Source organism: Polistes canadensis, unplaced genomic scaffold (assembly GCF_001313835.1).
Source record: "Polistes canadensis isolate GaletaPanama2010 unplaced genomic scaffold, ASM131383v1 scaffold_102, whole genome shotgun sequence".
NCBI lineage: Eukaryota > Metazoa > Arthropoda > Insecta > Hymenoptera > Vespidae > Polistes > Polistes canadensis.
The window spans coordinates 197679-222135 of NW_014569649.1; the positions used below are offsets into that span (position 1 = coordinate 197679).

At 32.6% G+C, this 24457-nt stretch overlaps 1 protein-coding gene across 1 annotated transcript in view; it reads right to left on the bottom strand.

Moving 5' to 3' along the window:
* The window catches only part of LOC106787489 (transmembrane and TPR repeat-containing protein 1-like), a 152205-nt gene that overhangs the window by 35021 nt on the left and 92727 nt on the right, over positions 1 to 24457 (bottom strand). Inside the window, exon 6 of the mRNA XM_014749870.1 lies at positions 19257 to 19360. Coding sequence (XP_014605356.1) covers positions 19257 to 19360 — 104 coding nt within the window. The remainder of the gene's footprint in view (positions 1 to 19256; positions 19361 to 24457) is intronic.

A 24457-nucleotide genomic window follows, 5' to 3' on the forward strand; every position in this document is an offset into this window, starting at 1 on the left:
ATCACCGATATAATACCCCTGATGCTCCATCATCGAGGCAGGCTGCGTATTCTTGACACCATCTTCGATGAGGTGGATTCTGTTCTCTCACTCTCTCTTCTCTCTTTATTTTTCTCTTCATCCTTTACCTTCTTCGTTTCTCTCCTTCACGCCGTTGTATCGGTCTAACACCCTCAGGGTGGCTTACTCGACGGGTCTATTGTTTCGCGAACAAGCTCCGTCGTATAACGACGAGTCGCATAACATGCCGGCAAATATTCTCGTCACTCCGCCACCCTGAGTGTTAATACCGACGGAGCGTGATCCCCTCTAATTGTCCTCCGTACCAGCTGCGGATTTACCAAGAAACGTGCTTGTTTATAGGAGAGACCAAATCCTAAACCAAAGGAATACGAAGAGAATGCCAAAAGCGTCGCGACTACGCATTTCCCATTGAATTTCTTAGAAATCAACACGTTATATTTCAAGAATTATGTCGAACAAATTCTCTTTTCCATTCATAATAATAATAATTAAGATAAAAATGTAACAGTATTGGTGTTTAGAGTGACGTGGAAATTTACTTTTAATTGTAAGTATTTTGAAAAGTTCTATGATAAAAGTTATTATTTTAAATTATCCTGTTTTTACCGACTTGTTCTTTCACTTTGTTTTATTTCGGATTATTAAAGAGTTTTGCAAGAGTTTACTTAATTTTGCTTTTTATTGAAACTAAAACTTGTATACACTTGACGTGAAACAAGTGAAGTGGCTTAGTTGCCACCTTTAAATTCTACTGCCGACATATTTGAGGGTCGAATTGTCGAAAAAGTAAATTACGTAACATGAGTTTATAAGATCTTTATCCGTATGCCATAATTTTCTAAGTATCCTTTTAGTATTCTTGTTGTAATTAAAAACTAGTATACATTCATTCAAAGTTTACAACAACAACAGGTTCATGAATGTTGATAAACGCATTGAAATAATGTAAAAAAGTACTTGGTAATCGTAATAGAAAGTAAATGTAATGAGTTGATAGAAAGTTTGCTCATAGAAGGAATGTGGGTTTAATTAACCTCACTTTTGCTTCCTGGAACCTTGTTTTCTTATTGGCAGAAAGGGTTATATCTGCTAATCCGATGCGTAAAGAAAGGAAACTGGACACATCGAAACAGAATTGAATAGAGTGATATTAAACATTGGCTTATACGTTAAAATGTTGTACGTAACTATGTTGTCCATAGTTTCAAATTATACAGCTACGTCAAAAAGATCTTACTATACTTTAAAAATATCAAGAGTAGTATTAATTAAAACAGATGAACATGCTGTCCTAGGAACATTCTTCTCATTTGATAAATAATTATTAAATTCCCTCTGTTTTTGACATTTTCAAAAGACGAATGTATTATTTGTGCCAACTTACATTTCGAAAAAAACGAAAAATTACATCGTCAAAGGAACGAACATAGTCGTTTCGTATTAGTTCAAACGTTTTCACGCGAGTCAACTCGAATGGTGCAAAGTGACAGAACCATCGAATGGGACGCGAAGCGAGGCGCATGCTGATGAACTGCGAAGAGCTCTCTAAACTTACGATCGATCGCATAGAAACGACACGTTTCTCTGCAATTTGCTTTTTGAATTTCTATCAAAGTGAATGTCGTATTCGTATCTTTTTAATTTACTAATGATTCTTTCAACACACGTTAACACGCTTGCCTCTTACGAGAAGCAATAAAAGTTAGAAAATGAAGATTAAGTTTTAATTACGGATTTCGTTTCGATTTTTCACATTAATTTCTAATTTATTCAAACAGTATATAAATGGCAAACGTCTATAATTTTTTCATTATTATTCTCGTATTATTCTAGCCAACCTAGAAAATTGTTTGTTTTATCTCGCAAACCATTAGGTTTTGCATAAAGGTTTACATTGTACCGAACATTCACTTTTAAACCCAATTTCTCTGACGAAAGTGGCAGCGAATGCACTGCGGGACCATTACCTGCATGGCAGAAATGGACTTAGATGGAGGATACTGTACACGGGATACATGGCATCCCGAACTGCATTGCGGCATACTCAACTTCCCCTTGAGTAAAGATGACCTTCTACTTCACTTTCTGAGATAGCACTGTGGCGCATGCGTTTATAAACATTTTCGAGCAACACTTTTCATCCACAACATGAAACATTGTTCTATGTCTCATAGACTCCAATATTTTCTCTTCTTTATAGGTTAAACTAAAATCCATTTATCACTGTGCACATATACCTAATAACTGGTGTTAGATGTTCCCAAGTACTTCGTCAATGAATTTACAATTTTTACTCGTTAAATTTATACGTTAAGACTGTAATATATAGCGAAAACTATTAGGAAAAAAATATCGTTAGAAAAATATTTTTAGAAACGTTGTACCCCGATGTCATATCAATGCAGGAGTCTACATTTTAAACCAAAAAATATGTTCCTATCAATTCGTGTTTTTTTAAAATTATTTTTACTATACTTCCGCTAACGTCAAATATCCTATATTATCGTTACATCGATTAATATCAGTCTTAGGTGTTCCCAATAACGGTGAGACAAAATCGACCCAGGTACACCGGTGCTTGGAAAAACAATGACAATAATGTATTTTAGTTGCCCGTCGCCATTGATCCTTTCTCTCAGTATAATTTTTCTTTGAGCTGGTCATACTTTTATTTCACCGACATGATTAATGGGGCTGGTCGGAAAGAAACGGAGACTCAAGTAAAGGTGGAAAAAGAACCATGGTCGATCCGAAACGTCAAAATAATAATTCTCGGCATACATCAAGCGCGATGCACGTACCGTAAATGTAAAAGGGTAGGATTTCCTTCGAAGATGGTCTTGGAAACGCGCACCGCGTCCTTTACAAAGGATGACGCATTCATATATGGGCTTTATCCTTCTCCAGTGTGATAGAAAATGGATAAATATTGCAATAAATCTTATACATCTGATTCGAAAGATCTGTGAAATTTTCGACTCTAGAATAAGACTAGCATTTTTTTTCTGTTAAATTCTACGATCGATCAACGTGTATTATATTTTGATATATCTTAAAATAAATATGTATAGTTAGCGTTAAAATTTTATTATATTAATTATTTATAAATAATATTAGCAATATATATATATATAGTTTTAAGATAATAATATTTTATTGTAGTTAAAACATATAATGATAAAATAATCGTAATTTCACGAATATTCTAATCTTTATAAACTTATTTAATGATTCTTTATACAATTTCATAACAGTTAAATTTCATGAATATTGAGTTTTTCAATGGTTCGTTACTTCTTAAGCTTTATGAAAGGTTTATCGATGAACCCAAAAGCTTTCTCGTTAAACGGATATCCAATATCCTCTTAGAGGGCTGCCATAAGTTTCATGCAAAGCTCTTCCTCGTTGTTACTCCATTGCGGTTCATTGCGATTATGGCGGGGAAAGACTGTAAGACTATTGTAACAGGTAGCTCTTTACTAGATTTGTTTCAAATTGGTATATAACTTGGTATGCAAGAATGGTAATACATCCCACACGTATTCGTATTATGAGAGTAACGCACTTGGAGTTTTATGGTCATGAAATTTGAACAACGACTAGAGCATGCTATTCTGAAACGTAATAACCGTACGTTATGAAGCGTTATTACGTTGTATTAGTATTCCGTCGGTTTGGCCTGTCCTTACTTTTTACGCGTTTGCCGGCTATACGATCGAATTTATGCTCGTAAATCCTCACCCCGCTGAACCCTAAATGCTTCAACTAACCGAGATGTCATTTTTCCTTTTTTTTTTTTTATCCCGTTAGATAAATGCCAAAGAAGTCAAAAATCAGAACAATAAATTACAAATACATGGGTAACATACTATACTATTGAACAGACGTGTTCAATTTTCTTTCTTAATATTTGAATATGGTTACATGAATACATATAATATATATATATATGTTATCGATAAAACGTGAAATACGTTTATTCGTGATATATCAGCTAAACCATGAAATAACTTTACCGACTAGTTAAATTATAAAAAAAGGCAAGATTATATACTTTAACTTTGAAAAATTCATATATTACAAAGTTATTTCATAAAACGATTAGTTTAAGTGTACAATAAGCTAAAATTTCATAATTTTAAATCAAACGATAATAATTGAACTGCTCAAAACAATTATAAAAAAAGAAAATAATAATAATAAAAAACATAAAACAGTTGGCATATTGGCCTGGTCCAATCGAAGCGGGAAAACGTTGATAGCCATGCAAGCGAAACTTATGGAAATCAGAGACGTATATAGTGGTACGGGTTTTCAACAGTACGAAGAGCGCAATCTGTTCTTTAATATCGACGCATCAATCCGCTCGGCGAATTCGAAATGGATTCACATTTAACCACAGAACCGGCCTTTATTAACCCTTCTCCCCTCTCTTAACCCTTTCGACCAATCTCTGTCGGTGGAAAACCGCCGATTTCGAAGGTCTTCCTGAGAGGACGTTTGTTCCGTGCGAATCCTCGTTAGCTGTAATTCGATAGTATGTCACGGTCGGGTGGAAATACTCCGCAATAATTTTCTTTCGAAGCATCGTACTGATTCATGGCGAAGCGCGGTGTCGTTAGCCTCTAATCACGCCATTTCATCGATCGATTCTCATCCCCTAGCGCCTTTCCTACTTTCCACGTTTCTCTCCACCCACCTACTTAAACACCCTTTCTATATAGATATACGACGTGTATATATATATATATCTACATAAATCTATGTAGATATATAATAATATATACGTGTTTACGATCGTACTTGTATTTACAAATGTTAAATCCTCCCCAATTATATTTTTGTTTACAATTATTTGCATGTATTACGAGAAAAGAGAATTTGTATATCAAAAGAAACGATGTAACGTTTAAACGTGATAATTATTTTAGCAAAATTGTATATATATTTTTATTAATTTTAAATAAACTTTAATGACACATATTTGTATGATAAAACAAAATTTTATATGAATTTAAATTATTAATAGGCTATCGTGATTTTGATTATTGTACAAAAATTATAATTATTTGTTAGATTTATAAATATAATGGCATATAGATATTCGATCCAATCGAAGTAATATTACCTATAAATAAAAGTAAGGGGTTTCTGAATTGCGCGACAGAAACTCAATCACGATCAGGTAATTTGTAGAACGAAAGGTGCGAATAGAAAACTTTAATCGACACTACCACACTAAGTTTCTTCTCTCATCGGCTTTTTCCCCCCGCCCCCTTCCTTTTACACTACCGTTGCACGTAGAAAGTTCAGCCTTTTGCGGGAACTTCGGAATTTATACGAAAGCAATTTGGCTCAATCGTCAGTGTGTAAAATACAGTATTATAATATTATGAACAATTTTTTAAGATTTTCATTTTTTTATTTTTAACGAATTTTTTTCTAACAATCGATTAAAATATAGAATTAATTCATTATGTTTCAAATTTAACGATATAATTAATTACGAACGATAATATGAATCATTTACTATCTGTGAAGTTTAAAAATGACCAAAGTTTTCGTCGATTATTCTCGTAATTCATGACAACTCTTTCTCTCTCTCTCTCTCTCTCCCCCTTTCTCTTTCGTGAAAGGAGTTAATAGAACACACGCGACGATCTATTTACAGTTGACTTGAAACGAGCGACGTCGCTGACTGGTACCTGACAAAGTCCTGACCCGAGGTGTATCGTGTTACACTCGTGAAAAATCGTCTATGAACCAATGAAACACTTTGGATTGAAGTTTCTATAAATCAATCAGGTTCGTACAATCGATTCTTCTTTTATCCGGTGATCACGCAGACATAGTTAACTGTATTCTATTTTATTCGTTGTTATTTATTAACGTCTTCTACAAATCAACGTCTATTGTTTTCAATCGTTCTAGTTTCTATAAAAACCGTAGTAATGTAAAAAAAAAAAAAAGAGAGAAGACAACGTCAAACAAAAAAAACAAAACAAAAAAAAAACTCATAAATCATGAAATTTTCATGGATCGAATAAAAAAAAAAAAGGAAACGAACTGCTGCAGTAGACGACGCGTCAATACATTTGCCCGCGCTAACGAACAATATAAACTTTATTGCAAAACGTTTGATATTTTTGGTAACCGGGTCCCATCATCATCGGCTAACCGAATTGGGCCTTCGTTAACGATAGTAAATTTTCACACGCGGAAGCAATCGTACATTAATCGCGGATCGTTGTATAAAGCAATAGCCGGCTTGGGACGATCGTGAAACCACGAGAAGAGTGACGGTATCGGAAGAGAACTCTGTAATGGAACTTTGTTGGCAGTTAATCTTGCAGACCGGATGGGCCCGCTTCGCTGGGTACGATACACTTCCGTCTCACCGGATCGTTGGTAAACCGAGGAGAGATCTATTGCATTCTAACACGAAATCAAACGTTTTCTTTTCGTCCTCCTTCTCTTTATTGCTTTGTCTTTTACTCAAAATGATCAGCCAAACAACACTTTGAAAAAACCATTACGTTTATTTTTTCTAGTTATGTTAGGTATATATGCATGTTATATATATCATATGTATATATGCATATTACTAAGCCTTTGACAGTAGAATCCTTGAAACCTAACTGTCTCCGTAGTACAGTAAACTCCTGTATAACATGGTTAATACGTAATGGGTCATATTAATTCGCGCTGTAGGAATTCGCGTTATACAGGAGTCTACTCTATGCGCATACAATCAACAAGAGAGAGAAGGAGAGAGAGAGAGAGAGATAGGAATGAGGTATTATAAGACGTAGCTTGACAAACATTGATTGCTTGAATATTCGGAGAATTCAACTGTTATATATTACTTCCAAGAAAATTCAAGACAACATTTTCCGAATAATACGAAAGTGCCAAATCAATTTACGTTCATATTATTCTTTTTTGATCATACCAACGTTACTATAATATGTGTACATGATGTCGTAAAATAATTAAGACTAATATAGGGTTCTAGCATTGAACAAATCGGGTATATGAGAGTGCGAATAATTCAATTAGTTTCACGGTATTAACACCACTGTACCCGTTGGATATATGAAGAAACAACAAATAGAAAAAAACAACTAGAACGACGAGAGATCGATGAGAGATAGAGAAAGAGAGAGAGAGAGAGAGAGAAAGGTCACGGATAAAACGTGAAAACCAGAACGAACGGTAGCGAGCGGTACTAGTGTGTTTCATTCCTTTTGGCAGGATATATTGTACTCGTACGATACGATCATTTGGCGAGGTTCCGCGACGAGTATCGTCCGGTGGATTATTTTACAGGTAATACACAAAAATACATCGATGGGTTTATTTTCGATTATTCAGTGAGCTGTATAATGTTCGGAAAACAGTAGGTGGGTGTGTATATATGTGTAAAAGTATAGGAGTGATTTGTACGCAAAGAGAGAGAGAGAGGAAGAGAGAGAGAAAGAGAAGAAAAGGATTGAAGGAGAGAATGGTGAATGATGGAAGGGGTGCGAGGTGGTGGAAGAGAGTATCGACCACGTACAAATCGATATCCGTTATCGGAGAAAACGCCAAACATACATACATACATACATACATATCACACATGTAGAAAAACATAAAAGTATACATTCAATATATTTCAGTATATATACGTACTCACACAGAATAAAATGTGAGAGAGGTATTCGTGAGATTTTGGTAATTATTTTTATGACAATCGCTAACGCTTATCGCTACGGCTCACGGATATTATTTCAACGAAATCAAATTAACAGTTATTACATTTGGAAAACCCATCTGGAAAGTAACCGTGACCGTAGAGGTAGGGTCATTTTTACGAGTGAACAGAAAAAAAAAATATTACTTGATCTTCCGTTCGCGAATCGGAAAACTATTTTTATACTCTTTTCTATATCCAACTAGAAATGGAGTAAGAGATATAGAAAAAATAGATATTTATCTATGTTCATAAAAAAAGAAAAAAAACTTTAGAAAATGAAATAAATGTTAAATTGAATTACATATAAATGGAAACTGTATAGAATAAAGTTTATCCATAATACAATCATCCTCAACGTTGAAACTAAAATTAGAACTAGGTTATTGAGACAATAAAATATTAGAGAAATAAATAATAGAAAAACTAGTCAGGCACGTTATATCCTATTTTACTGTTTTATCCAACGTCATTTTTCTATCCTATCTTGGTTACTTTATTTTTATCTTTCTCTTAAATACGTAAACGCAAAAACATATGTATATCACATATAACTACGTAGAGTAATATACATGAGTTTACAGAACAAGCCCAGTCCTTACTCCTCTTCGAGAATCGAGCTTTCTTCGTTCATTAATGACCGAGCTCGTATTAATTGGTCCCTTGCATCCAGTTTAATTAAACGCACACACGAACATCGGCTTTTCTCTAGCGTATCTATCCCTCTACAGGAAGAACAATTACCTATATCCAGTGCGATAACTCTGACGTGTATAACGCTAATCTCATTGTCGATACGGCAATTGTTATTTCGAAATTCGATTTATTCAAGTATGATAAATAAACTTTGTCCTTTGAATTCTATAAATCATAATCATATTCTTCAAGATCTAACAATATCCGGAATACTAATATATAATCAAACTAAAATATAACAAATTTATTATTAAAATATAAAGTAACTTTTGTATCGGATTTATTTAAAATTCTCATTGCCATAATAATTGGATTTTTCTTTCAAATCTCTATCAAAAAGAGCTTGCACTAAATAGATAATATGTTATCCTTAAATTGTACCCTTAAAGTAACATATGTAAGAAATTTAAATAAAGAAATAGCTTCAATTTAACTTATTCAAGAAAGATTGATAGAAAAGGATAAGGAGTAGGATATTAAGGCGTTCCTGATAAAGAAATCTCGATGAATAAAGTTCTTTGAAAGCCTCCATTGGATTCTTCCTTTGTATTATGCATGCACGTGCTAAAGAAAGACGAAGGGAAAGAGAGAAAGAGAAATAAAAGTGAAGAAGGATGAGGAAATGGGTAGAAAAGTACATGCTGGAAGCTAGTGATGGTGACAGTGACGGTAGCGGTAAGGGGGTAAAGCGGGGAAATTAGTAGGTGGAACCCCTTGTGCTAGATAATTTGTGGTGTGCAATCCCGGCCCAACCGTGCGTTTAGATAGATAGGACGTAAACTCTATTTCAACGATTATGTTCGTGTTAGTAGAGACGTTCGCGGTAAGGCTGGTTCAATGCATGAAATTGACGATACTTTTTGTTTTTTGTTTTTTTTTGCGAACAGATAAAGAAAATAATAACGTAGATGATTTCGTTATTATCTACCATGCATTTTTTTCTTATAAAAAATAATTGCAGTCAAATCGTTTCATCATATTGTAATTGAGAAGAGGAAAAGATTCATTTTATTGCTTGAAAAAATATTTTCTTCTTAATAACGTAAAATATGAAAATTAAAAGATTACAGAGATATTAATGATAAGAAATAGTATGGTATCTCATGAGATATGTATGATGTTTCAATTAAAAGCGATAATTGGGTGATAAGATATAAGAGATAGATTTTCGGGAAATAGTGATACCGTTGTAACTTTAATTTAGTAGATATTACATTGATACTCATAATTCGTAAAATGTTCTACCTGTTGAGCTTACTTCAATAATTTGTATAACGGTTTATGATAAAAAATGTTGAAGTTAGATAACGCTTATTAGCAATATGAAACATTACCATTGTATTAATTCGGTAATTGAACAATTAAGAATAAATATTAGTATAATAATTGTATATTTCATTAGCATTTTTCATTGCTTGAAAATATCTTAACTTTTCACCTATTCAACTATACCTTCTGTCAAGTTGTAATGAACGGAAGATGTTGATAGGGATAACGGCATGCGGAGCTTGCAGGACACGCTGAAACATCAGAGCTCGTTGCGCAACCACGTGTACAGGAATACATCGTCGAGAGATGTCAACGACATCCCTTGCGGTCTCAACATCGTGCAACCATGCATGTAGCAGCCACAGAATAATGATATATATGCGAGAACTGGAAAATACGTATGATACCCCGATTGACATAACTCGCTCATACGTTAGGTCTACTTTTAACGCTGATACTTCAGAAATTTCAAATTTCATATTTAAAGATTTTGACATTATTGTGAGATATATTTTTTAAAATTATTCTGTTTTTTTTTATCTACTAGCAAACATTCTAACGTTTCATATTTGATACTGTATTAACATTTACCACCTAATTTATTTTTTATACTGAGCTATACAACAACGAAGGAAATAACTTGACCGCATGCAAGAGCATAGGTAGTAGAAAATTTATGTGCCGACATTGCTACAGTTCACCATTGCAAAGTTAAGAAGCTCCTTGCAAATGCGTGTCTTGCAACTTTCAGATATACAAGCACCTATTCCTTACCTTTAGACATTATTCAACGAAACTTTACAACTTAATATTATTGATACTCACATCGGACCGATGCAAAAATAAAACATTCAAACGATTTCGATAGTTTTACTTTTCACATGGGAGAGGAAGGAAGAAAAAAAAAAAGAAAAAAATGAACCGATTATTTCGCGTATTCTTGCAATTTATCCGATTCTACTTAAAAAATTTGAATTTTTAATCGAACGTAACGAAACGTCGAAATTTTTATTGGAATTATTCGGAATCCTTAAATTCATTTAAATGACTTCAAATTACTTCGAACACAATCGCGTTCATTGTAATGCCAATCCAAGAATGAGATGAAAAGCATTTTATAAAGATATAACGCTTATAAGAAGGAGATGCGAAAGAATGAGAAGTCTCTTCATTATGATGCTACAATCCATTTGTAGCAATGGTAGTAGACGGTCTCCTTCTTCGAGTATAAGAGTGAATGAAGGACTTCGTGCGGAAGGAGAAGCATGCCACAAGGCAGAGTGGGGTTTGGAACGATACGCGTTGGAAAGCAACGAAGCGAAGTTAAGTAGTCCTTCTTGTATACCGCAAGCTATAGCGCCTCGTGGAAATGGGCTAAAGCGGGTGGAGTGGCAGATGCACAAAACTACAAACCATGGGAATGTACTACTGTAGTTGGTTGATTCTAGGCGGAGCTGCCTCTAGGCATTCTTCGCTCTACAACTGTAGACTGTCCTCCCTTGAGTACCGACTAATTGGATACTCTGTAGCTGGCGTATCTGATGATGCTTTATTTTTCCTACCTATCTCTCTACCATTCTCTATATCTCTCTTCCTTTTTTTTTTCATTATATACATCTTCTTCGACGTCTTCTATTTATTCCCTCTTTAAACTTATATTTCGACACTATATACCATTTTCTTATTTTCAACAAAATAATCTGGATAAGTTTAGATCCATTCCACCGCCAAATTCTTCATTCGGAAACTTGTGAAATTCGTATCTTCTCTTTCGGCGTATTAAAGGGGCGATGCAATTGCGTTTACTCGAATAATTACTTAGGTAAATTATATTAAAACACGTTATAAAATTGTATATCTAATCGCTTACTCCTACTTTCTTTTTTTTTCCCTTAACTCGATTAAATCCAATTCCGATGAGAATATATTTGTTATATTCTTGAATTTAAAAGAAAGTGGGGGCTTTTTTCTTTACAAGAAAAAAACAAAAAAAAAAAGAGAGAAAAGACTCTAAAGAAAAGTTCTACCATGACGTTCGCCATTCTGAAGTTTTTAACGTATACTGGTAAGAAAGAAAGTTAAGATGTTCTACGGTCGCAGTGATAAAGAAGACCCAATAACATCACGGTCACTAATTCTTTGATGTCGGCCGGGAAAGCCGTTGAAAAAGCCACAAAAGCTGTTTGATATCATCTAGATGCCTTTGTTTCATCGCGAAGTATAAAATTTCTACAGCCTGGGAACTTGTCAGGGAGTGCTTTCCTAGACCCTCCGGATATAACTAATTACGTGCACTCGACAGCACCAACGCCGTAGCTTTTGTCGGAGACGTTTTATTCCCACATCAGAATCTCCGGTGATTCGAACAAAATGAATACAGAAAATCAAAGCTTCTCGTATTTTACTTTACGGTCACAAGGAAAAAAGAAAGAAAAAAAAAAAGAGAGAAGAAAAAAATGTTAAATAAAGTCATGTGAGAGTTAAGGGTCACGATCAATTAATTTAAGGGTTGTCTTTACAAAGACTATATACATCGTGTACTATATAGTGAACAAAAGATACAATCTTCAATATTACAGAGCTTAAAATTATTTTTTCATGTGGAATAACTTATAATTCTAACAGTTTCATAGAGTTTGAGATAAATCTGATAATTTATTTAAAATGATCCTGAATAAATCAACAGTTTATCTGTTAACTTGTATATTTATAATATATAAAATCATATCGCTCAAACTATAACTCGTCTAGACGTACTGTGAACAATGCTAATTATAGACATCGGGATGTATATTATCCGTGAATCTTTACGATAAACTCGTAGACGAAGTTTCCCGACGCCTGGCATTCCTACCAGCACCGTAAGCAGGTGCTTGAATGAAGCATAAATTGTAAGTGGGGAAGTATACAAAGTTCATTCTTATACATAAGGAAGAAGAAGGGTTGAACGTGCTTCTAGCAAAAAAGAAGTTCAGTATATTCATAGTTGACTAGTGGTATTAACTGAACGTGACAGTGTCGGCTTTGGTAGTTGCATAGGCACAAAAATATAGTTAAAATCGTAAATCCGTCGCAAGTTCTTGAGTAACGGCGAAAAAATGACTTTATGGAAACTCTTATGATTTTAATGTCCCTTCTACTTTTTTCTTTTAGTTGGTTGTTTTAATACTACTTTTTATATTCCATTTAAAATGCATTCTAAAAATATTCTGTTTGAAACAACAGAAAAAGAAATATTAAAATTATAGTCAGGAAATATATAATATTGTTCGAAAAAATATTAATAATTTAAAAATAAAATAATAAAAAGGAGACCCTTTTATAAAATACTATAAAGCAATTTTTATAAATACATTTTCAATATTATCAACGTTATAAAACGAGATGAGGAAATATATTTAAAAAGAACTACTCATTGTACAATCTTGAAGAGGCCAATTATGTATTTTAAAAATAAACAAATAAAAAAAAAAAAAGAAGTTAGATCAGAAGATCCATCCGGAAACCATATCGGTTTAATGAGTTTCTTTTAAAGCTATAGATGTACTGCGATCTTGTGAGATAACTTCTTTTTTACGATTTTACCAAGAACGAGTTTACGGAGATCGATTCAGTAATGGTTTAGAAAGCTTCTCCTTTCTTTCTTTTCCTTTCATTCTCTTCTGTTCTGTTCTTTGTGGATAGTGGGATAAGCAGAGTCGGGTTAACACGATACACTTACAAGACACCTTAAACTGATAAATGGTTCGAGAAGGAACTTTCTTCGATTTCGAGTTTGCGAGAAGATCGTGAAGCCGTTCGTTTTATCGTGAAACTTTCGAAAGGTAACGAGAATTAATCGCCCGACTATGAGGCAAGCCAACGAAAATGGATCCGCGGTTTGAACGTCCTCAAGAGTTAACTCCGGATGATCGAGAAAAGGCTGCTGTTGTGGTATCAACCGATCGATCAACGAGGACAACGCTAGTACGACGAGAGGTTCCTTTCTTCTTTCTCCTCTTTCTCCTCCACCTCCTCCTCTTTCTTCTTCTTCTTCTTCTTCTTCTTCTTTCGACAGGATCACATTGACGATTGGAATCCGAAGCTCGAACCTCTGCTCCCGATGGCACGTAATTTACGAGAAAACTTCGGTCTGTCCTCAAAGTACATCCCCTTTCCACTTCACCCATTGACGCTCTGTCTTTCTAATAGAACCAGGTTTGAGTAAGGGACCGAAATACCTATCTCATGTCTACCCAACGATACCACGTCACTACGATCCGATATTTATACATACGAAACGTGTATATCCAAGTTGACTCCAATACTCAGAAAATTTAATCAGTTTCTGTCTCGCTATCTACTATAACAAAAGTGTTCTTTTGATTGGTTAAGATCATTGCGAAAGTTTTAGGTAATTGTTTATTTAGATCGAAGTCTTTTTATGGCTTACATGCTTAAAATCGACTTGAATCGTTAACAGTAATTATTTATTACTAATTACTTTCTATTCATAAATATATGCTATTAAAAGTAGAAAAATTTTGTTCAATGAATGTTGATTCTTTTTTAAATTCATGACGAATTTAATATTATATTTCATAGCGACGTGTATCTAATATGTAATACTATAAAATATGATGATAGGTGAATGTAAATTGATAAATTTTAAAACAAATTAGAAAATTATTTGATATCAATTGTTAGAATCGTTATTAGTTAAATAGGGTGTCGAAAAAATTGCCTGTAGTGTTTCAATCTAGATTATGAGAGGTACTTTATCAATATCTACTGTCAAAAAAATTAATGTATCTCTTGAAATCAGAAATGCTCTTTATCGAGGAATACTTTATCATATTGAAAATCGCGTGTCGAAAGCAATATATTCGACTTGACAGGTAAAATTATATTACAAAATCAAGAGCCGTATTGTTGAAAATAATATCACGCTTTGATCGACGTTACATTTTTCCTAGAAATGTCATTATTTGTAAAGTATATTTTCCGTTAACTAAAACACAACGGATACCTACGTACGGTTTAACAATAAAAGATAATTTATCCGTATAAAATGTGGGATGGATTATGTCACGTTACGAAATTGATTGATTTATATATATAAATCTAAATTCATTGATAGAGTTAATTTATTCATGGCACACACCGCGACACAACAAGCAGAGACTTTCCGTTCTCCGCATATGTTCTTTAAACAAAAAAAAAACAAGAAAAAAAAAGACGAAGAAGAAGAAGAAAGAAAGTAGATATTAAATACGCAACCGAGTAAAAAGTTCAGTAACTTTTTTACGAGAAAAGTTATGTAAACAGTTTACCGTATTACTCTTTCCCCTTTGAAATATATTTTACAGTGTCTCCGAGCTTAAACCTTCCCGAAGTTATGAATCTTTGGACGAGTATTACCGGACGAACGAACGTAGGAAAGATTTTACGAGTTACAATGCGATATAAATTTCAATAAACGTTTTCGGTCATTTAAAAAAAAATATTAATGATGTGTCTACGATATATAAATACAATCTATTGCTCTAATAACGTTTGTTTTATTATGCTTAACTAGAATAGTTATATTAACAAAATTAATGAATGTTCAAAGTGAATATAAATATATAAATAACTTAGTACGATTGTGCAACTTGAAATATAACATAGTTTCTCCAAGTAAGACGTAAAATTCGATCTTTCGTTTAAGAAAATTAACTTTTTACAATTACCTACTTTTCTTTGGAACTTATCCAATTGAAAAGAGGCAAATAATTATTGAACAATACAATAATGAGTTTGAATCTCGTGTGTAATAACTTAAACGTAATCAAAACGATTAAAGCAAAGTCATCATTCGGCTATCGACTAATCTCAACAACGTATACAATGAATCTGAAAACGCTTTAACTTAGTTATACCATAGCTTCTAATCATTCATACTCCTATGCATAATACATCATATACTGCAGCGAAGTTGACTAAAGATGGAGAATCGTAGAGGTTGTATATAATAGGAAACGTACCTCCATAAAGACGACTTGGTAAGCGAAGCAGCAAACTCGAAACACCAAGGGATGAAAGAGAAGAGTGGAAGGGAGAAAAGGGGAAAAGGGGGAGAGTAATGTAACGCGTCGAGCATATTTCCTACTAGACGATGCTCTTACCATCGTTAATATTTTACGCAATACTACTGTGGAATACGTGAAAATGATGCGTCTTTAGTAATACAAGGAAATATTATTATATATGTATCTATGCTAACGACCAAAAACTGTATCAAAAAGAATAAGAAGGGAGTGGAAAGAAAACAAACAAAATACTTAAATTTAAATTAATTTTTCAAGATAAATTAATTTTTTAATTACGAAATAATTGCTTTCATATGTGCTCTAATATGTATAACCACCATAAAGTAGCTTTTTAATGAGCTCTAAGAATCAACCCTGTACACCACATATAATACTTCACCTATCTACTACTACCCCTTCCCCTCATTTCTCTCTAGGCGACCTCTAAAGCGAGAATAGTTTAAGTCCTAGTTGGTTAGTATTCATGGTAAGTCCAGGGTATTCGTTCGGGTATCGCAACGGGGTAATACTTTATTCTAATAACGATCCTCTCTAGAGAATGTTCCTGGTATACAAACCTCTAACATTTACTTTATGTATCGATACTATTTACAATATATGCATATGTATATGTGAACGTGTATTCAACAATTGGATATATATTATTTTGTCGTTAAAATATAATTAATATGATTTAAATATTATTTCAAATAATATCAAAGATTATGAACAATTTTAATGTAATTTTATATAAAAATAGATACTATACTAACTCGATAAAAATGCAGACAATTTTTTTATATACTTTTAATAACCATATGTAACCATTTCATTGTTTTGAAATATTACGTTATTGAATTTTGTCTCGTTTCAACTTGTGTAAATGTATCTTAAATTTCCAAGGGTTTTAGTTTCATATATCGACCAATAACAGATAGTTAATAATGACCCTAGATGTAGAAAACATAAATGAACACATTTTAGAATGTAAAAACTTGTTAGAATATTCTAAGAAGATATGCAACATTTGTTAATGTGTTTTGCAAGGCCAAATATCCAACACTTTGAAAACGACATGTCGCGTAGACTAGAATAATCATAAATTCTCACAAGTATATATTCCGAATTATACATCTCATAAGATATTCCGAAACAGTTTTTAGTATTTCGTATAATATTCGTATAATATTCTAAAAGATCTGACAAAAGGAAAGAAAGAAGAGAGGAGTTTGAAGGAAGAGGATTTCGACGAGATTTGGTAAGGAGAATCGATTCGAGGGTGGAAAGAAGAATAATAAGAGCGAACAATAGGTTGGAAGGGGTATCGATACTACGCTGATACGACGAAACGGTTAGAATGGAACAAAATAATATTTCAATATGCTAAAATTATTGAACGGGTACCCCGCCCTACCTCCCAACCCTTTTTTCTCCACCGTTATCTGTAATCTTTAAAGTCGAAGCTTTCGTCTTAGTTTTCTGATTGATTCTTTTGTTTCAACGAACATTGATCTTTTCATTGAATGTATTGAATAAATTATAAAATAAATTGTGAATATATAAGAAAATATGATTGGCAATTGTGAAACATTGAATGATTAATTACAATTTTTTTATTTGTCAATGAGATAACGCGTAATTTACAATATTATACCCGATGGAATTTAATGAAATAATTTTACTAATTTTACTGTAAAGAAATTCCGTTGAAATATATATATAAAAAAAAAAAAAGAAGCATCAGTTATGCATTACTAAAGACTTCGATATTTTGTCGAGCTGCGATTTCCGAATATTGCAGATTTCTCAAAGCAATCCAAGTCGAGAAAGTTTCTTCTCACGTATCAGCAATTCATCTTTCGGACAAAATAGCCACATGTTTTCGCAAATCGCTATGAACCGATCGTAGGTGATCGGAAACCGATAAAAAGGGTTGCGTATTACTTTGCAAACGAATGATCTAATTTTTCATCTTATCGTGGAACTAAGATCTACGATACGAAATCAAACAGACGATTTATCAGATATTATTTATCGTTAAAAAATATTTGATATATTAGATCGTTGAGTATGAAATTTGTAGAAAAACTAAGTTGACAATGTGACACATTACAAATTTTATACTTGTCAACTAAATATTTTTTAATTTGTAACATGTATTTCTGGCATTACTATCTACTTCCGAAATTTATAAATATTGCCAATATAATTAAAAACAAAGATAATTCATTATGACATATTGAATCATTACTAAACTAAATAACGAGTCACACTCTGATAAAACGTAATAAAAAAAGAAAATTAATCCCATTAACGAATTGTAATAATTCACGAGCACGTCATTATTACATGATATCTAATACAGGAAGCAATATATATGCGAAATAAGAGGGTATAACCTGGACGACTGGAATAAATCGAAATCGGATTTCTTGGACACGTTCGTCGATGCGTAAAATCTAATCGTATTTTTGAATCTTTTTCCCATGCTCGCTCGTGTGAGTCGAAAAGTCGAAGTTATAATATACAGAATAAGTCGAAAAGAAATGCTAGTCCCGGTGGAGAGCAAGAATCATAGTCTCGCTTCCCCATTAGATCGATCGGAAGACGAATGGAATTTATTTTCTACCTGACCGGTCGAGTTGTAAAATCAAAGGAAAAGGAAAAGGATCGACAACGGGAAGGATGATCGCGAATAGAAGAGATTATAAGAAACATCAAGATACTTTTAAATATGACGTTTTATACCCATTTTTAAATAAATATCACACTTTTTTTCTTATAATCTTAATTTAATTGATATTTAGTTTCTTCATTTTCATTATCCACGCTTAATATCCTAGACTTCTTTTCAAAGTAAAAAAAAAAAAAAACAACGAAGAGATCAAAGTTCGAAATCAGGGAAAACGGATAAAAGTTTTGTAAAATTGCAGGAATATCGTGTACTCTCAGCTGGCTGCTTGGGTTTCGAGTGTTTTACTAAAATATTTTTCGTAGAAGTTGTTGAAGAAATACTAGGATCTCTTTGAGAAGTGAAGGCGCGACGTTCGAATAAAAAAGAATTTCATTCTTTTTCTTCTGAACTGGTCAGAAACTAACATCAAAACTAAAGAGGTTTTAAAGAACGTTTTTTCGGTTCAAATCTTACGAAGTGGTACTGATCCTAAAGGGCTTTTTGAACGAGAGTTCGAAAAGAAAAAAAAAAATAACTTTCTAGTCAGACTTTCTGATGTTGTTTATTTCTTAATTCATGCATTTTAACAAGCATAGCAACTAGACATTTATAAACTCATCATTTGAAGATAAAATTATATCTTAAATATTCTTCGTTCTTTTTTAATATTTTTTATTCTATAACCGACGATTTCATTATCATTTTACTTCTTCGTGCTTAACGAAGAAGTTTTTTTTAAGAAAACATTTATTCAAATTGTGATCCCTGATAATTATTACATGTTTAAATATGTCGCTACATAACTTACCTAACGTGGAAAAAGGGATGGAAAGCTGCAGGATTATCCTGTGGCGAAAATTTCGGTAAAGCACCGTGAAGGAGGGCGAGCCTTACCACCAATAGTATTCCAAGCTGTAAGAAAAAGAAATATTTGTATCAGTTTGAATTTTGTTCTTTTATTTATTCAACGATGACAAGAAATAACATCGTTGTTTTTCTAGTAATAAATATGATCAAATTTGATAATCATTGTTAATGGTTATAATTAAGAGATATTTAACAAATATTATTTAAAAATTAACACTAATATCATTACCATTTTAGAATAAAAAATCTTATGCAAATTAATACAGTATATTTGAAAATAGACTGTACATTGTTTGATAATTAAACTGGTTAAAAAATATCGTATTTAAAAATCGTCATCGTAGATGTTGCGTGTTAAAAGGATTTAAATTTATTATATTTTCATTCTACACGTACCACATAGACTTTCCAAACGAGTATGCATATTTTCTATTTTTTTTTGTATTGTTACTGTATACGCCTGGCCAATCGTAAACAACTACTCGAAACGAGACTACCTCGTTTAACGTTAAATGCGAATTGGGAATGTGAAACGTTACTACAGTATAACGGTAGTATTTATGTGATGCAATTTAACAGCTACCCCTAAATATTTTCACAAATAACGGCGATTCACGTAACTCTTTTCGCGTGACTTAAATTCGTTTAACGTAACGCGTGTACAGGTTGTGAATAAACTCGTACGTTGCCCTCTTGGTAATTAATAGAAGAAAATTTCGATCGTTTGAGTCAAATAAAAATATCTGTTTCATGAATAACGCAATATATTTTGATGATAAAAAGAAAAAGAAAAGAAAGAAAAACTTTTCAGATAGTATGCGCTTCGAAATGATCTTTTAAAATTATATCACAACTAATATACCTTCAATTTTGAGATAAAAATAATAATAATTGTTTATTAATACAAATGTGAAATATTTAAACATTTTACGTCATTGTATGTATTTAATTAAACCAATTAAAAACGAAACAATAAACAGCAACTAATTATTTAATGGTTTTCGTTTAGTATGTTCTTTTTTTCTGTTTTTTTTTTTCATTTTGAGCTACAATAAATTGGAAAAAGATTGTAGAAATCAGAGTTGAAAATATATCGGGAAAAATATTAGAATCAAAAACGAAATCAAAATCAAATAGAAACAACAAACGAGAGAAACGTTACACGTTGACGATAAAGACGAATTTAATTAAAATAGTTTCCATATACTATATAATAAAACTTAAACAAATTATTTTTATAAAGAAATACGAAATTTTCGTAATTTTCAATTGCGTGAAAGAAAATAATGCGAAAGAAATATTTAACATAAATTAAATGACAAGCGTATATTTTAAAATGTAAATCAGTAAATTGGGAAAGTAATACTTTTCTAAACATATATTCATGCGATATCGGACGAATCTAAATCGAGTGTCGTGTTTCACGATCGCGGTATTCCTTTTCCTGTAAATCCCTGAACGAATCCTCGAATCGCAAAGTTACATACACTGACTCGTATATCGAGTAGCAGTAACAAGATATCAGGAGGATTTATATTTATTCTGAAATAAAAATACGAAACAATCATATCATAAATAAATAAATACAAAAAATTCTACGTGGTTATAAATAACCAAACTATTTAAAATCTCCTACACGATATCATTTTAATCCATAAGAAGCATTCTAGTAATTTTGCGTTTTAATTTTGGAAAAATGCATCTACCTATTAATAGAAATAAGAAATAACAATAGTATTATTTCTTTTGTTAAAGATATCATTTTACTTTATCGATGTGTCAATAATATGATCATAAAGTGTTCGTGGAAATATTTTCTGAAAGAAGCTGTCTGCACTGTAAATTCGTTCATGAGAACGTCAAAGAACACAAGTAAGCTTTTTTGTTCGTTATACTCGTTGCTAACGTCGAAACGTCGTCACGTTCTCGCAAAGGCACAGCAGAATTCGTCGTCACATTTCCGTCACGTCCTATGGTAGCTCGCTAACCCAATAAGTCGGCTGACTCGTCCTCGAGCAAACCACTCTCCGTTCTCAACTCAGAGAATTCGAAACGAATGTTAGCAGCTCTTTCGTCTTCTTCACTTCTGCCCACTCTCTCTCTCTCTCTCTCTCTTTCTTATTCTCTTTCTAACTCTCTTTTCACGTACTGTCCAGAACACACTGATAAAGGACAAAAAAGAAATAACAAAAAGAAGAAAGTAGGAGAATAATGAAAAAAAGGAAGAGAGAAAAAAGAAAAAGAAAAAGAAAAGGAAAAAGAATGAAAGGATCTCAAAGAAAAGGTAAAAAGATAGTACGAGAGAAAGAAATGATAGAACAAGAAAATATATTGCTTGAGAGAATTCTAATAAAATGCAAAGAAGAATGAAATGATAAAAAAAGACTATCCCAGAGATGAAAAGAGATGTCGACGTTTCCTTCAGTAGCATTCATATCGTATTCGATATACATTGATATTGATATTGTGAAACACCTCGTTCTTTTTAGTTATCTGACATTGCTAGCCATTTGCTTCGAAAAAACATCTACGCATTTTATATATTTATTCTATTTATGTTTGTCTAAATATTTAAGCATACATAACTACAAAATATTCAAATTTTATTCCGAATAAATATTAATTGTTAAATAAATAGAAATGATAAACCTATAATAACGTTTTATTTTTACTTTCCTTTTTTCTAAATTAACCAAAAAGTATAGAGATAATAATAATGAAAATGTTCAAAGTTAGTAAATCAAAGGGATAATATCATCACAGATATCGTTGGATAAAAAAAATCATTAAGTCTTTTATACTTATATTTTTTTTAATATATCATATACTAGTAAAATCATATTCAAATCTATTTCTTACTATTATATCATTCGTAGAACACGTTAGCATTTAGCTGAGAAAACCTAGGACACTTTTCATAACATGGTTGTCTTCTCGGTCTGTCGATAGACTCTTATGGAATATCATATTACATCGCCGCAAGACGTCGACTGACCCTGCAAAATGCATTGGATCGAATAAAAATTCAATTTCAACGAACGGTTCGGTCCCGCACAAAACGACGTTACGTCTTTTTCACAACAAAACTTGACGATTCTAGAAACGTTTAGTAATTTCACGATAGAACTGTGTTAAAGGATAGATTATTATTGATGGATTAAATTCTATCAATTTATAATATTTATTCTATCTCTGAATTGTTACTTGAAATAAAATCTTGAATTTACTTTATTTTTCTCATTTTAGTGGCCTTATTTTTTACTATTTCTGGCTTTATTTATTTCGACTTTTTCTTCGAATGCGTCTTCATTCTTCATTTTCTTCTATTCTATTCTATTCTATTCTATTCTTTTCTTTTCTTGTTCTCTGCAAGGTAAAACGTTAAAAAGCGACAGAAAATCATTCGGTGATTACACACTCACGTTCTTATTTTCTCGTGCATGCACTGGATATATCAGAAGGGTGATTTTGTGCCGTTTGCGGTGCATTTCGGAACTATTTCTCCCTTTTCCACCCTTTTTCTCTTTTCTCGTTCTACGGCTTCGAATCGTTGGAGAGGTAAAATGTTTCCTGGCACTATATATATATGTTCGCAGAAGTGAGAAACATACACCTTTCTACTTTTTTCTTTTTCTTTTTCACTCCTTTCCGAAAAGACACATACGGCTTCCTTGAAGCCAATCCGTACAGAGTTACTTTTCTTTTTTTTTCCAAGCTTATCGACCGAGTATATTTTTCTCTTTGCTTGTGACACGAATTCCTTTTATGCCTTCTGCTCCAGTTTCTTAGAATGTGCTTTGCAAATAGGAAGGAACGGACAAATTTAAGTTGAAATCCACATCGCTCGGAACCGGAAAAATTTCTTTTTAAAATTATACTTTGTAGGAAATTGCATTGATCGTTAAATAAAATATGTGTTGGTACTTTATTATAGATATTGATATTATTTATTAGATATTTAATAAAGATTGATAGACCATATTAACTTACAATTAAACTTATTTATTGATATTTAGTTTTTGCTAAACTATTTTGTAATACTCTCGAGGATAATCAATTGAATCAAGTAGGTCAGAAATCGTACGTAATGCTAATATTTGCCTACTCGAGAATAGTGAACAATCTGCAAGGGTAAATCGAAGTACCTTATGGTAATGTCGGGTAAACGCATAACAGCTAAGAGGTAAGTCAATCGAGGAACGATAAACATACTAGCACACAATCGATAAACAATGTGTGACTCTAATGGATTTACCAATTGATTACGTTTGCCAATTTGTTAGTATCTTTCTTAACAAAGTTACTAAAAAAACTATTACATTGGACAATAAAAAGTATTAACTTGATTTCCTGTAAATTGATAAAAATGATTTCGCTAAGATAACAAAACTACTATCAAACTTTATTATAACGGTTAAGGCACTTGAATGAAAGTAAAATAATCGTAAAATAACAGTTAATGAAATTCATAAAAACCCATTTTATTACGACTTACAGAAGACGTAATAGGAAAAGTCAGGGAAGCGAAAGAATTTTTGTAATTCCACTATTACAAAAGGTTAGGGAAAAAGAAAAAGAACTTATGCGAAGAGAGAGTAAAGAAGCAGAATGTTCTATGCGGTCTTACTCGAAGAAATGAAAGACGGAAACGCGAGAAAAACGAAGGAGTACACGAAGAAAGGGAGATTATAAAGTAGTACGCAGATAACTACGTGAAGGGTAGTCTGTGCCTGCGCACCTTCTTCGTTATTAGCATAAATTAGCATAATTCAGAATCGCGTTCGAGTAACATAGAATGTAGGTATATGAAGGCGAGTCCCCTCCTACATCAGTGGTCCGATGTATTGGTAAACGCTAGCTCGCACGCTTCCATGATTTTCTTCGATACGACATCCGCGTCTCTAGTCCTGCACGTGTTAAACGTAAAAGGAACTTTCCTAAGTAGGTACTAAGAGAAACGGGTTGAACGACGGAAGGACTTTGTATCGACTTACGACGGATTGCAACTACTACAACCTAGTCGTGACATGACTTCGTTTAGTTTTACTTAATTAACGTTCATTTCCTTCAAACGATAAGATAATTTATAGTTAGCTACGTTACGATGATAATATTATTTACGCGGCGTTCATATTATATATA